This window comes from Poecilia reticulata, linkage group LG9 (assembly GCF_000633615.1).
Source record: "Poecilia reticulata strain Guanapo linkage group LG9, Guppy_female_1.0+MT, whole genome shotgun sequence".
Lineage (NCBI taxonomy): Eukaryota > Metazoa > Chordata > Actinopteri > Cyprinodontiformes > Poeciliidae > Poecilia > Poecilia reticulata.
Window position 1 is genome coordinate 33779418 of NC_024339.1, and position 15307 is coordinate 33794724.

The 15307-nt window shown below is 37.1% G+C and overlaps 2 protein-coding genes across 3 annotated transcripts in view; one reads left to right on the forward strand and one right to left on the reverse strand.

Annotated features, from left to right (window-relative positions):
- The window catches only part of prdm6 (PR domain containing 6), an 88630-nt gene that overhangs the window by 33087 nt on the left and 40236 nt on the right, over positions 1 to 15307 (forward strand). The gene's annotated exons all lie outside the window — the stretch shown is intronic.
- LOC103470824 (GTPase IMAP family member 8-like) lies at positions 10340 to 15078 on the reverse strand. Its single transcript, XM_008419499.1, has 2 exons — positions 14995 to 15078; positions 10340 to 13766 (listed from the first exon to the last, which is right to left on the reverse strand). The coding sequence occupies exons 1-2, from the start codon at positions 15008 to 15010 to the stop codon at positions 10861 to 10863; spliced, it is 2922 nt and encodes a 973-aa protein (XP_008417721.1). The 5' UTR covers positions 15011 to 15078; the 3' UTR covers positions 10340 to 10860.

Below are 15307 nucleotides of genomic sequence, written 5' to 3' on the forward strand. Positions count from 1 at the left end.
CTGAAACATGTTCCTCATTTTCCTCTTTCAGATTTCTCATTTTCTCATTATGGTCCAGTTGCAGACTATGTAGGTCCTCTACGTGCTTCTGCTTCACATCTTTGACTCGTTCTTCATTGTCTTGCTTCATTGCAGCTATTTTGTCGTCACACTTTTGCATCAAATCTTTAATTTTCTCATCATTTTCATGCTTCTGTGCTGATATTATTTGCTCATGTTCCTGCTTCATATCTGAAACATGGTGCTCATGATCCTCTTTCAAGTTTCTTATATTTTCATCATGTTCCTGCTTCAGATCAGCTTTTTCCTGGCTGTGGTTTATTTTCAGATCCTTAATTTCATTCTTATTGTCTTGCTTCGTTAGTTTTATTCTCTCCTCATTCTGCTTATTTAGATCTTTAATTTTGGTTTCATGTTTCTGCTTTTGATCCCATATTTTTTTTTCATGTTGCTGTTTTTGAGCTCTTACTTTCTTATTATGGTCATGCTTCAAGGAAGAAATTTGTTTTTCATATTTCTCCTTCATAATTGATATTTTCTTCTCATAATAATGTTTAATTTCCATCTTTTCTTTGGTGGCATTTTCTTTTATACTCTGAATTTTTTCTTCATACTCCTTTTTCTCATTTCTGAAATTTTCTTCAAGTTTCTCTTTTAGATGTTTTACATTGTCCTCACCTAAGTTATTAAATGGATTCAGGTGGCCAAAAACTAATTGGACAAGCTGAGTCACAATACCCCAAAAATCAAACTGATTTCTGCTGTTTTCTCGATCCTGCATCAGTTTCTTTAGTACATCCTCGATTTGCTTCATGAGCTCCTGTATTTTTTGACATTCCAGATTTAGAGTTGCTGTCTTTATGTCGTGTTCTGCTTTTATCATTGACATTGTCCTGTCGCTCTCTTGTTGTAAAGTTTGTAATTTGTTCTCATATTCTTGCTTCAGATTGATAGTCTCTTTCATGTGGTCTTCTTTTTGAATCGTTATTTTCTCCTGACACTCTTCAACAACATTTGCTATTTGTTTGTTGTGCTTCTTTGTCAGATCCAGTATGGTAACTTCTAGGTTTAGCTTCTGGTGTGTCAGTTCTAGCTGATATTTGTAGGTTAGATGTGTTGTTTTTTCATCCTGTTTTTGCATTAGATTCTTCATTCTGTTGTTGTGGTCAGACAGCAGAGCCATTTTTTCCCTCAAGTGGTCTAATTTTTGGTCTGCTAACTTTTTTTCATATTGCTCTTTTAGTTTCATTTTTTCTTCAGCATGTTTTTTCTCCTGATCTTTATTTGTCTTTAGCTCAGATTCTACTTCAATCTTCCTTGCTCTCTCTCCATCTTTTTTCATATCCTCTTTGTTACAGTCTTTTAATGTTGTTTTCAGAATGTTCTCTTTCTTCATCGTCACACTGTCCAGGTTGGAAATCTTACTGCCATCATGTTGCAGTGTTTTTTTGTCTTTGTTTTGGGATGTTATGTTTCTATTCTCATCGTCAGACCATGTATTTACTGACGTGGTTTTATTAAATCTGTTTGAGAAGACACTCATACATTCTTCCTGTGCTACTGCATTTCTCGTGTCTTGTGTTGAACCATCATTCAGCATGTTCTCTATTTTTTCCATCAGCTCTTGAAAGATATTGTTTGGAAGGCTGTTTCGATCAACTTTTTTATTGAGTGGTATACAGTGATGTCTTTGGTTGCAGTTTCTGATGATGTTCTCCACTGATACGTTTTCTATTGCATTTTCTGTTTGGGTTAAGATCACCATTGCGTGGTTTATTGCATCTTCGCCGAACAACTTTAGGACTGATTTCAGTGTCTGTCTTTTCTCTTCTGTGAAATCAGAAGGTGCCACTATCAGTAAAATTGCAGTTGGTCCAGCTATGCAAAGACCCAAACATTTTGAGATTTTTTTGGTTACTGACGAGAAATGTAGATCAAAAAAATCTGGGGTTTTGACTACCTTCAGCAACGTATCTTTCCATTTTGCATGATCCTCTACACAGGACTTTGCTGGTAGAAACATTTGAGAATTAAAAGATTTTTTTCTTGTGATCAAGTTGCCCACTTTTGCCTTTGCCTCTGAGGTTCCAATCAACACAATATTTAGACTTGTAGCTGCAAAATGAAACAAAAGAGCAATTAATTTTGTTTTACCTTTGAGTGAACAACTAATAAAGCAAACAATGACAACCAGCATAACATCAATTGCAGTGTTTCTGTAATACACAAATATTTCCATCCCCATTTTAAGCAGGAAATGTTTTGCACTAAAGACATTTGATCACATATTTGTGTAGGAGTAGCTTCTGTATTTTTGCAATAAATGTAATTTTTTGTTTGGAAATTTTGTCCTGTAGTGATCAAGATTTTCTTAGGTAATCAGTAGCGTAGCTGGAAAGGCTTATGTCTGAGCTCCAAAATTACTTGTTCCTCTTAGTATATTTGTTCTTCTACAACCTATAACAACTTAAAGGTGTTGATCGGTAAAATATGTTACTGTGGTTAAAATGCTTCTTTTAGTCAGGATATTTTTCAAATATACTGAAAACTGTAGTGATTGAAAGGAACTATATCTAGTTGGATCATTATTAGATTAGGGTAATTACATCCCAACCGTCCCATCTAATATTTCTAACAGTGTCACAACAGCCTCAACCAAGTTTAGCAGCTATTGGTTATTTGAGTGTATTGTACACTCGAAAACCTTCTTGGTTAAATTTGAAACCTCAACAGAGTTCACACCTTCCAGAAGAAATCATTTCTCAACAACTGACAACCCAGCAAAGCAAAGCATTCAGATCTGGAGGCACAGAGAGAAAATGAGGGAGTAACGTGAGAATCCAGCAGATAATGATAGAGTGGAGCTTATGAACAGAGGATCTCGATTACTGGCAAAGAACAGGTGGCTGATGGGTAACGAGGTGCAGGTGAGAGAGGAAGCCAGGCAGACTGGCTGAGGGAAAGAGACATGGCATTCGGGCTAGGAGGAGCAAACAAATAGACTGTAAAACACAAGAAATGCTGAACTGAGAGAATAGCAGAACAGAAACCAAAACCTTATTTTGCTTTGCAAAACAAGACAAAATACAGATGGCGAAACCCCCCAAAACAACCCAAGGCCCTGACAAGTCAGGTGACTATTGTCATGCAATAAAGAACCCACTTCTCACTTTCTATGGTTTCTCCTCCACTCTGCAGTCCTGTGACTTTGGTTTCCAGTTGCTACATCCCAAAAAATAAATGTCTACCTTTAAAATAGGTCATTGTATTCTTACTGCAGATACTTTTACTGTAGAGACAAGTGCAGGACGTCATTGCTTTAAATGTTGATTTAATCTTTGAAACGTTTAATCTTTGAGCTACAATTGTTTGGCATAACCATATCCAATTTGTTCATTCTTTACTTTCCTTTATGAGCAGGGTTTACGTTACTTTTGGGTGATTATATATTTTGTAAAATAGGGTTTTGCTGATTTAAGATCTAGCCAAATGTGTTTCAGTTTAAAAACGTATATCAAATCCTGTGTAAATATCAAATCCTCTATAAATAAATGTTAGGGTAACTGTCATATTTTTAGAAATCTGTCTGGCACCTGCACATCTGCTGGAAAATGCACCCTCCTGAAGGATTGTGCTTCAGGAACATATCTGGCGGACACTTACTGGAACTGAAAACACATTATAAGCCCCGTATCCCAAATATAACCTTAAAATAGCATACATTCTCACAATTCAGTGGATTGTACTTACTAGAAGAAGCATCATCTTCACTCAACAGCATGTACTCGTTCATGTTTGCCATTCCCAGGTGTGTGGTAACTCTCAAAACTTCAGGTTAGGATTCTGGTTCAAATCTGTGAAAAATAAATCAGGTTCTGTTTAGACACAAAGAAAGTTTTACATTGTTTTGGGATGCTCAGATTGTTTTGGACTTTACACACAAGAGGAAAAGAAAACAACGCTAAGTGCAGCAAGATTCAACAACCTCAAAATAACTGAGGTGTGAAATAGTTTCTAAAAAATCAATTTGTATTTTTTCATCTCTTATCTCAATGTGAACTTGAAATTTGCACAATTTTTATAAATGTGAAATCTCTTCTGGCTGATGGTCAGTGGGCTTGTTTAAATTTATTTGAGATCCTTAGATTTTCTAATCTGTAGACTTTGCTTAAACACATGGTTAACTTTGTTTAATAAAGTTTACAATGATCAATCAGTATGTCATCTAAAACAATCTTTGAAACATGGAAGGGCAAGAAAAGAATTCTTTCCTTGGATAGTTGTACATTTTTGTAGGCGAACTGCAGTGTTTTGTATGCCAATAATTTATCCAACTATTTGTCATGTATCTTAATTCACACAGAAAGAAAATAAAAACTAGTAATCTGATGTTTGATCTTTTTAAACTGAAACTATATGCAAGTTTATGTTAAAAAAATGAAACAAAGGATCTATCTGTTAATCTTTCTTTTTTGTGGTACTTGTAATTTTGCTCTTCCATTTTGTCCTAATTAGTTGAAAGATAAAATCTCACATATTTTTACAACAATATATTTGTATGATGTTTCCCCATACATTATAAAACAAAACAGCACATTAAACAGCTCATTCAAAAAGTTAACACAATTCCATGTTTGGTGACCTCTTTCTCAATGGTATTTGGTTCCCGTTGTCTGATGAACCAAGTCTCTAGTTTTCTTCCTTGTGACTCCACTTCTTAAAACCTGCTTCTGCTTTTTGCTAGAATGGGAAAACATGGCTGCCCCATTTTGGGGCAAAATGCGATAAAGAGTTGGTGTCTTTCAAATAATTTCTTGTTAGTAAAAACATTGAAGAAGAGACAGATTCACTGAATATTGTTGTTTGTTCACTTTTCTTAAAGATAGTACAATTGTTGGCCTTATCCAACAATGCCAGAGCAGACTGGGACACTTCAATACCTCCAATCAAATGGTAGGTATAAAAGTGATAGTCACAGCTTAGACAATCTGTTGTTCCATAAGTACCATAGGAAATATTTCAAATTTAACATAGATTTTATGGCAATATATTTAATCATATCTAATTCTCTCAATAGTTGAGACTAGCAATGAACTTGCCAATTTCTTTCCTCAGAAAATTCTAAAAATTAGAATGTTAACCTATGCAACAATATCAAGTTATGTATCAATGCTGTGTTCAATCAAAACAAATCTGGTGGAAATTTCACTTTCTGTCTGCTTGGAGCCAGTCTTTATTCTCACAGAATACTGCATGTAATTGATTAGAAATACCTTTTTAAAGTAGCACATGATATATGATCTATTAGTCTTGCCATTATTTTGGTTGTGAATGATACTTTAATATTAAGATAATTTAAGAAAATAGTTATTAATTTGTAGTGGAACAATATCTTTGACAATGTATTTTATTACTGATAAAAGGTAATTATTTTGTCAGTAATATAATTAATATCAGTAATTATTTTATCAAATAAAGTGGTAACACTTTATTTGAAGGGGGCTGAATAAGACTGACATGACACTGTCATAAATATGACATAACTCCTGTCATGAACATGAATAATTATGATTGTTGTCATAAAGCATCATTTGGTAAATTATGACACTTTTAATACAAAGTTGACATTATTCAAAATGTCTTTATGACAACTTGACATTAACCAATAAATCATTACTGTTTAAACTTTACCTTTAATAACATAAAGTTACCTAATTTTGCAATCAGTAATACTTTTATAACAAATTTATATCAGTAATGATTTATTGGTTAATAAATCATTACTGATGACACTTTGACAACAGTCATAAATATTCATGACACTGTCATAAACATGACATAACATGTCATGAACATGAATAAGCATTCATGTTTATGACAGTGTCATGACGGTCTTATTCACCCCCCTTCAAATAAAGTGTTACTATTATTTATTACATATTTTAAGAGGCTTTGCCTACCTGAAATTGAAGTGGTTCTTTGCATTGTTTGAAAGGCTGTCATCATGCTGTGTATGCTTCCTCTTACTCCAGGATAGTTATACCACCCTGCACAATTCTGGGTTGGGCACAAGAAATGTAGGACGGCACAATAAGAGCCAATGTAGTCCTCTATTATCCTCCTCTATTATAGCTTTTTGGGCTGCTGCTGTTTGAGTCTACTGCCACCTTGCAGAAAGTTGCTTTTATTTAAATCGGCACATCATGTTTTACACCTTTTCTTAACACCAAAAAACAACAGTTGAATATTGGAATAATAGATCCGTTCATAATAAGTTCAATTATATCCGAAGCACAATTGTGATCAGTGTAATAATTTGTGCAGCAATCCAAAACGAGCATATACCCGATCATCAGTACCTACCGTTGTATGAAAAAAATCAAAAAAGACTCAGATTTAACAGATCACCTCTCTGCTCCGCTGCTGATGAAGAAGTCTGGGATGATGTTCTGTTTTTTGTTCTTTTAATTCTGCGTAATCTACCATGTCAATGTTTACTTGAATATTGTTAATAAAGCCTGTTGCTGTGAAGCATTTTTGCCTCATCACGACAAGTCTGTCCAATTTAATCATGTGGATATCAACTTTAAAACAATATTAAATCGTGTAACCGCTATTCTCAACTTTATTAGATCGATGTCACATAAAAACCAGTTTGATGTGAACACTGTTTCCACCGGATAGTTAAATGTGCGACACTGAGTATGCGTGCGTACGTAGCCTTAAAAATGCATCTTTGTGCGGACGTCTGCTTCGAGTCCGTGTTGGGTTCGCGGACTGAAGTACGTCCGAGTATGTAGAAGCCTTTACCCAGGCCTCTTCTGACTTGTGCTTCCTGTGTGGTGGGAGCTGGCACATGGGTCATTTTGTCTCATGGCTGTAGATCGAGGGAGTCAACATGAAGAAAACCTATCATCCATCCATCCATCCATCCATCCATCCATCCATCCATCCATCCATTTTCTTACACCCTTGTCCCTCAGTGGGGTCAGGAGGGTTGCTGGTGCCTCTCCAGCTAACGTTCCGGGCGAGAGGCGGGGTCACCCTGGACAGGTCACCAGTCTGGCGTAGAGAAAACCTATCAACATGTCCTAAATTAGAAAATGAACATAACAGTTTGAAATTGTTTTTAAAAAATATAAATTTTTTACAGTGGCTGCATGTTTTCCACAATATTTCACTGTTGGGATATGAATTATTTGATAACCGTAACATGTCCAATGCATTTTTGAACATTTAGACAAAATGTCAAAAAGCATTCATTGTCCAACATAGTAACAGAAAACCGTAATGATTTTCACTCAATTATTTTTTTTGCCATTTCATATTATGTAAGTGACCACAGCTACTAGGGCTGTATAAATAAATCGATTCGGCGTTATATATCGATATTTTCCGCCCTCAGAAAGTATCGATTTTTCATCCGCGAGTATCGATCTGTTAAACCATAGGGGTTTGTTACGGCGTAGCAGCAAGACTCTGCCTCCCTCAGTCTCACTTTCAACTTGAGCTTAAAGTGCACATTATAAACTACACACCAGTTTTTAAATTGTATTAAAAGGCCAAGTATAACCGGAGTTATGCTAAAATTAGTAAACCATATTTTCCCGAATGTCAGAGAAATGTCAAAAGAGCCGCCATTTCCCGGCTTTTCTGATTATGTGAGAGGGAATGAGCTTCCAAACGTACAAAACGAAACGAAACATTAGATTCCTGTGTTTTTGGAAATGTAAAATCTTCAATAAATAACGATGGGCTGKATTTTGTTGCTGAGAAACGAAGTAAAGTTGCGCAAGTAACCGTGAAAGAGAAGCGGAAAGGAGGAGCAGCGCGAACGGAGCAGCTGTAAAAGCAGTGAGATCGCGAAATTAATGCAAATTTTGACTGGTAGCATTCACTTCATAATTAGTTTTTAGCTTAGCGGTTTCTGTTCTGAATATAAAGGATTACCTGAAGAATGAACATGGGTTGATAACATCCGAAGCAGCAGCAGCGGCGCTGTGTTTTGAGCAGGAAGATGAAGAGGAAAAACCCCCAGGCGGGATCGGCGGCGCAGTGAGGATTTCCATGGTAACAATGGCTGATCGATCATTTTTATTAGCAACAGACAAAGAGTATCAGAAACTGAGAGAACGATGATATACTGGCAGTCTGAGAGGCAGCTGCTCAGAGATCCAAGCAGGGGAATAGCTGCGCTGCGTGGCTGCAGGGAGTCGATCACTACGGGGTGAGGCGGAGCCACTACTTTAGCAGCTAGTAGTAAACAGCTTACAGTCACGGCTAACTATGGGAGCCAAGGTAGAAACGCCTTTTTCCCCATAGTCCAAAAGACTGGATTTGTGGCTGCATTTTTACTCCAAAATGCAGCCACAGTGTCCAAAAGAAAAAACACAAGTGCAATCATTTGCATATTGAGAGTCTACAGAGGCTGATAATCTCCCCACTCTGATCCTGGATTACCATTTAAACTTTTGAGTTTTATGTCAAATCCACATGAATTAAATGACAGAAACTAATTCTCTCACTGCATCTTTGATTCATTTTGTCCAGCTGCAGACTGTTAGACTGTCCAATCAGAGTCGGGTATTGTGTAGTTGGTGCTTTTAATCAGTTTTCAGTTAACTAAATTCAAGTCTGTGGAACACAAAATGTCACTAAAATCACTCTGTCCTTCTAAAATCTTCCAGAAAATCGTAAAAATGCGCTGAATCGTAGCGAATTGCATTGTTCAACAAATATCGTGAAACACATCGTGACCAGAATATTATATATCGTATCGTGAAATTATTCTATCGCTACACCAATAAAAAAAAAAAAAAAAAAAAAATTGGAAATCACAATGTACGATTTTTTAATAATTTGTGTGTTACTGCTGCAAATAAGTATTTGAACACCTTTGAATATCAGCAAAAATTCAAACGCCTGTTAGTTCACCTCTAAAAAGTCCTCCTCCACTTATTATCCTAAATTAGAAGGTTGTTAGCTGCATAAAGACTCCTGTCCATCCCACACATCAGTAAGACTCCAACTACTAACATGGCTCAGACCAAAGAGCTGATCAAAGACACCAGAGACAAAATTGGAAAGGGCTAAAGAGATCAGCAGAAAGATGAAGCAATTACTAGAAAATGAAAGAAGCTAAACATGACTGTCAGTCTGCCTCGGTCTGGGCCTCCAAGCAAGATCTCACCTGGTGGCGTATCAATGATCCTAAGAAAGGTGAGGAATCAGCCCAGAACTGCACAGGCAGAGCTGGTCAGTGACCTGAAGAGAGCTGGCACCACAGTTTCTGAGGTTACTGTGGGTAATGCATCAAGACATCATTGTTTCCATATGTTGTTTTGACATTTTCTCTTTATTCACACGTCAAAACACCCAGAAAACATACAAGTTCTTCAAGCACAAACATAATTTCATAGTTTTGTACATGAGGTGGACCGACCTCATCCATTACACTTCCTTCCTTTGTGTTGAGAATCGACTCCATCAATAAATCCAGACTATGCTGTAAAATGTTCGTTACACAAACTTTGCATGACGTAATCGGATCTGCAGGCTTTTATGGGAATTTCTTCTGACAAACCAGTTAAACTGGTAAGTCACACGATAGTTTTGAAGGAATAACGGCAAAAACACATCCAGTAGGGCTGAAACGATTCCTCGAGTGATTCGAGTACCTCGATTATTAAAATTCCTCGAGGAAAATTGACCTGCCTCGAAGCTTTGTTAATTTATGTTTTATCATTTAGCGCACCGTGTTTCAGCCGGAACATTATTTGCGTTGCGCGGAGCTCTGACTTCCGCCTCTGAGTTGTTGACGGAAGCTACGTGTTAGCGGCATAACGTCCAATCTTCAAGTTCGGCCCGCGGGGATTTTACTGATTGGTGATAATTCCGGGTTTTCATCGTTTTTGTGGGACCAATAAACATCCTTAAAATGACCGGCGCGATGCCGGGAGTCCGGCAGCCTTTCTGCTCCGGAGCTGCTGGTTGAACGGCGGGAAGAAGCCGAGGAGGATTTGTACAGGTGAGCGGAGAGACTGAACACGGCGGGCGGCTGAGGGTTGATGCTTACAGGGTAAGAGCAGCTTTACGGACGAACCGCACAATAAACTTCTATCATCCCGGTCTGAACAAACGGGAGGCGGAACATGGCTGGTAGATGAGTTTCTGAACGGAGGAGCCGTAAATATCCCGTRTTGCTCCCCCGGTCTACAAAAAAGTAACTGGTAGGGAAGCTCAAAKGTGGAAAAAATAGACTGATGTTGATATCCGATAGTAACACTGGTGTTATGAAAGATTTACCAATATTTTATTTCATAATTGTTTTTATCCGATTACTCGATTAATCGTAAGAAAAATCTATAGATTACTCGATTACTAAAATAATTGTTTACAACAGCCCTAACATCCAGTAAAACCTTCTAACAGTCATAAACTTTCTTTACCTCTTTTAGCATTAAAGTCTTTACCGAAGTCTGGTTTGATTGTTTGCAACCAATTTAATAAACAGTTAAAATTTCACCAACTGTACTTAAATTGTATTTAGTTGTACATTCTTCTGCTAATCTCATATTGTTACATTGCATACATGAATAAAACAATATCACTCAAATTCAGTTGTGATTCAGTTGTGCAAAAATGTAAAATAAAATGTTATAAATGCCAATTAAACCTTCAGGATGTCTGTTAAAGTCTACATTGAATATGTGTGGTTAACATACCATAATCCTAAAAGTTTTAATTTAAAGCTGCTATACATTTTGTATGTTTAGTGGAATAAAATCATTTATATATAAAGAGTAAAAAGCAACATTTTCCATGTCTATTCTGGTTTTTGTCTCAGACAGAAACAACCAGTCATGAAATGCTGCACATTTTCCTCTCTGCAGCCTTTTTCACCTTTTCCTGTATCCACTCATTTATTTCCTCCTGATGGCTCGCCTTCAGCTCAGCTATTCTATCGTTGATATACGCCTCGCTGTGGAAACAAAGTGATGTTTTCAGAGTGTTTATTTCTTCATCATGTTTTTTCAACAGCTTGTCGAAACTTTTCTGATATGATTTGTTTGAAGTCAGCTGCTTTATCATTTGTACATTTTGTTTCTGTTCCCTCTGCTTCAAGTCCTTTATCTCTTTCCCAATTTTTTCCATCTCAGCCGTGACATCGCAGGTGTACCTGTTTCTAAAATCGTTGCATTGCTCTGCTTGTTTTCTAGCGTCCTCATAATTTCTCCTCTCTAATTCCTCCATTTGTTTGCGAAACATTTCTCTTGCTTCTCTCCATTCGCTTTCCTCTTGTTCCCTCCAGATTTGTTCTTCTTCTCTCATTTTTACTTCATATATACAATTTTCCTCTTCATATTCTTCTCTTAGCTTTTGGAGTTGTTTCTGCTCGTCTTCTTGTCTCTCCATGTCCTCAAGATGTCTGTTCTCCCACCATTCCCTCCGTTCTTGTTCCCAAGCTTCTCTTTCTTTCCTCATGTCTTCTCTGCTTTGCGTTAATAAAACTCTCTCTGCATATACTTTGCTCAATCGCTGTGTCATCTGCAGGTTTTCATATTTTTGATCAAACTCATGTTCTTGCATCTCATCTTCCCTTTTTTTCACATTTTCTTCTTCTTCTCTTCTTCTTCTTTCCATCTTCATCTTCTTTTCCTCCCTCATAAATTTCTCCTCTGTCTCCCTGACTCTTTGGGCGCTCTGTTCTGATCCTTGTTCAGACTTGGCCAGTTTTTTTGTTTTTGTGGCTCTCTTCTTTTGAAATTTGTCTTCAAGTTCTTTTTTAAAGACTTCTTTCTTTTTCTGCAGCTCTGTGTCCTTTTCTGTCAGTATCTTCTTGGTTTCTTTCTGTATGGCTTCCTCTGCCTCTCTGAAGAGCTTTGAACTGTAGTAGTTTCCACCATTTCCACTTAGCATTGCCTCCACTTTGTCGAGGAGCTCTGTAACTTGAAATCGATTCTCTTGGTCATTGTTGTTTAAGACTTGATATCTCTCCCCACAATCAGTGATCAGCCTTTTGACAAAGTCCTCACTATTATTTAAGTAACTATCTACTGTTTGCTTTTTGAGATCATCTCCTCTGGTGAACACAACAATGATGAAGTTCACTGACTTCTCTCCGAAGAAATCCTTGAGCAGTTCCACGGTTTCCTTTTCCTCCTTTGTAAAGCGTCCGATCTGCAGGACGAGTAAGAAGACGTGAGGTCCGGGGGCCGACAAGCTGATGCATTTTATCAGCTCTTGTTTAACTTGATCATTAGACAGAGATGTGTCAAACAGTCCTGGTGTGTCCACCACAGCGATAGGACGACCATTGACCTCTCCTGTCTCTTTCTGGCAAGCACTTGTCACTGATCTTTGACAGACCTCTGATTTAAAGCATTCCCTGTGTAGGATGGTGTTTCCAGTGGCACTTTTACCACAACCAGTCTTCCCAATCAACACCATACGGAGAGGCTCTGTACTCTGCGGCATGAATGGATTTTGGTTTAGAGTTAGGTTCTGCATCATCCCTGATCCAGAGACATTTTGTAGACGCTGGTCCCTGAATGGATGCTGCATCCTCTGCACCTTCTGTGGATTCAGTCTGTGCTCAGGTGAACTGGTCCCAGAGTTGAACGTTGTGCTCCTTTGCACTACAGGAGGCTTGGGAAACATCTTTTTAGTAAAACTTCTTGTTGCTTCGTTTGTCATGACTTGGACACATTGCAGCACTTCAGAGATCTGATTCTTGGTGTAGAAGACCATATATCGTTCCTTACATTTTTGACAGAGATCTTGAATATCTCTATTTTCCCTCAGAAACTTCAGCCCTGCAGAATGTGTGCCAGTTGCCTCCACAGTAAAAAGAATCATAGTGAAATCATTGATTCCTGAACTGAAGATGTCCTGAATGGTTTCCAGCTCCTTCTTGTCTTCCTCAGAGGGACAGTCCAATGGGATGACCAAAATGAAGGCGTGGACGCCTTTAGGGTGACAAAGGGAAACACATTTATAGCATTCTTTCACCACTGCTTCCTTTGGTCTTCCATACAGAGCAGGAAGCTCCATTATGGACACCTGATGCCCACAGACAGTTCCCTGATTTCTAATAACCTCTGAATCACCAGAATAATTTTCTCCCAGGATGGCTTGAGCTACTGAAGCTTTCTTGAATGCATGTCTCCCACACAAGACCAGGTTCAGTTGGGGTTTTACATCTTGAGGAGGATCCTTAGGATCCAAGTCTCCAGCAAAGGTTAGATGTCGTCCTTTGTTCTCTCTCACCAAATTCTCCATTTTGTTCATAAGTTCTTCAAGATTATCAGTTGAAAAGTTACTTTCATCGAGGTTCACTTTGTGGATCCTTTGGCCACATTCTCTGACAAGTTGGTTCACGGTAAACCTCCATCGCTCATCATGTTCGGTTGTGATGACTATTGCATAATTAAAAGCTTCTTTCCCGAAAAAACTCAGGACAAAGTTCAGATTCTGTCTGTCTGACATGCTGAAGTCTGACGGCTTCACCAGCAGCAGCAGGACGTTTGGTCCAGGCGGGCAGAGACTCACATACATCTTCATGTCATTACTGACTCTTTCCACTGGCAGACTGAGGATGTCGCCTGTTTTTATCAGGGTGAAAGGTTTGCCCATCCATTCCCCATAGATAGCATCAAAGGACTTTACTTTCTTTGAAGAATGAGGACTTTTTTCTGTCATCAAATCACAGAGTTTTGTTTTCTCATCTTCGTTTTTTCCAAGCAGCACAATCCTCAGATCAGTAACTGAAAACAAAAAAGTTTGATTAGATGTTTTTAATCCTAATTCAGTAATTAATATTTTCACTGACATGTTTAGATTTATCATGCAAAAGTACAATTACTGTAAGTAACATGCTGTATTGTATCATTGCAAATATTGAGATGGTAAAATGTACAAAACAAATGTTTATATCCGAAGCTAGTATGAATTTTTTTGTTAGCAGTTGTGCTGGGTAGTAAATCGTTTTTATCAGTTGATCCAATTTGCTGCCTTGGAAGATTTCATTTTTTTAAATCTGGATTTCTTTTTATTTACATATTTTTTAAATGATGTATTACTGGAGTCTCAGTCATTTAGAATGAGGCCTGTCATCTTGTTTTGTTTTTAGTTAGACTAGTTTGAATTAAATTCCCAGAAGGGTTGATTGAAATAAAAGCAAGTTTTTGAAAATACTTTCTGTCATTTGTAATTTATTTTTAAGAAAGTAAGAAAAAAATATTAAAATAAGAATTTGGATTTGGATCCATTTTATTAAGATGGCCCAGTTTGATGTCTTCATCACTCTTACTTATAAACCTTTTTTATACATGATAAAGGATCCATTGCTTTCTAAAACTTAGTTTATTCATCTCGATTTCCATAAAGTGAACTTTTTGCTTGCTTCTTGTTAAAAACGACCAATTAGTTGTCACACAAATCAGCCTCTAACTTCCTCAGAAGGATAACATGTTTTTGTATTTTTGATTTAAATCTTACATACATAAGAGCAAAAACAAAATTCTATGCTGTCATTATTAAACAACGAAGCTAAAAAGAAAAAGCTGTTGAAAAAGACTCAATATAATTCAGTTGATTCCACAGGATTTAAGAGAGCAAGAACAAACCAGAGGCTGTTGATAAAACTTCTCTTATGATGTTATTAAAACATCAGTTTTTGCTGTTTACTGTTGTTTGCAGGTGGCAAATCATTGTAGTGACCCAGTCAGTTTAAAGTTTAATCTGATTAAATGTCCTGAAACAGAAAATGTCTGTAAACCTTGATGAACTGAAGCTATCGCTCAAAAGATAAAACAATTAAAACAGGAGTGTTTGTTTCTGATTTTCATTTTATGTAATTATTAATAGTTAAATAATAATAACAATGTTGATCTAGTTAATCCACAACTGTTTGCGGCAGGATTAATGATTTGCATTCGTTGTTTTTAGTGCAGTAACGTTTAGTGCTGCATATGCATTCAGTTCCAAACTCACCTGGTGACGTCGCCATTTTTAGCTCAGGGAAATTTCCACACTGTTGTAATAGTTTCACCTGAAACAAGACAATGTTCCTGTTAAGTAAGGAGTGTAATTAAACCAGTTTAACCAGTAGAATCTATTACAGAGGTTGAATTATAATCAGTGGTGGGAAGTAACGAAGTACAAGTACTTCGTTACTGTACTTAAGTACAATTTTCGTGTATCTGTACTTTACTTAAGTAGATTTAATAATGGGTACTTTCTACTTTTACTCCACTACATTTTACAGTAAGTATCTGTACTTTCTACTTCACTACATTTCTACAAA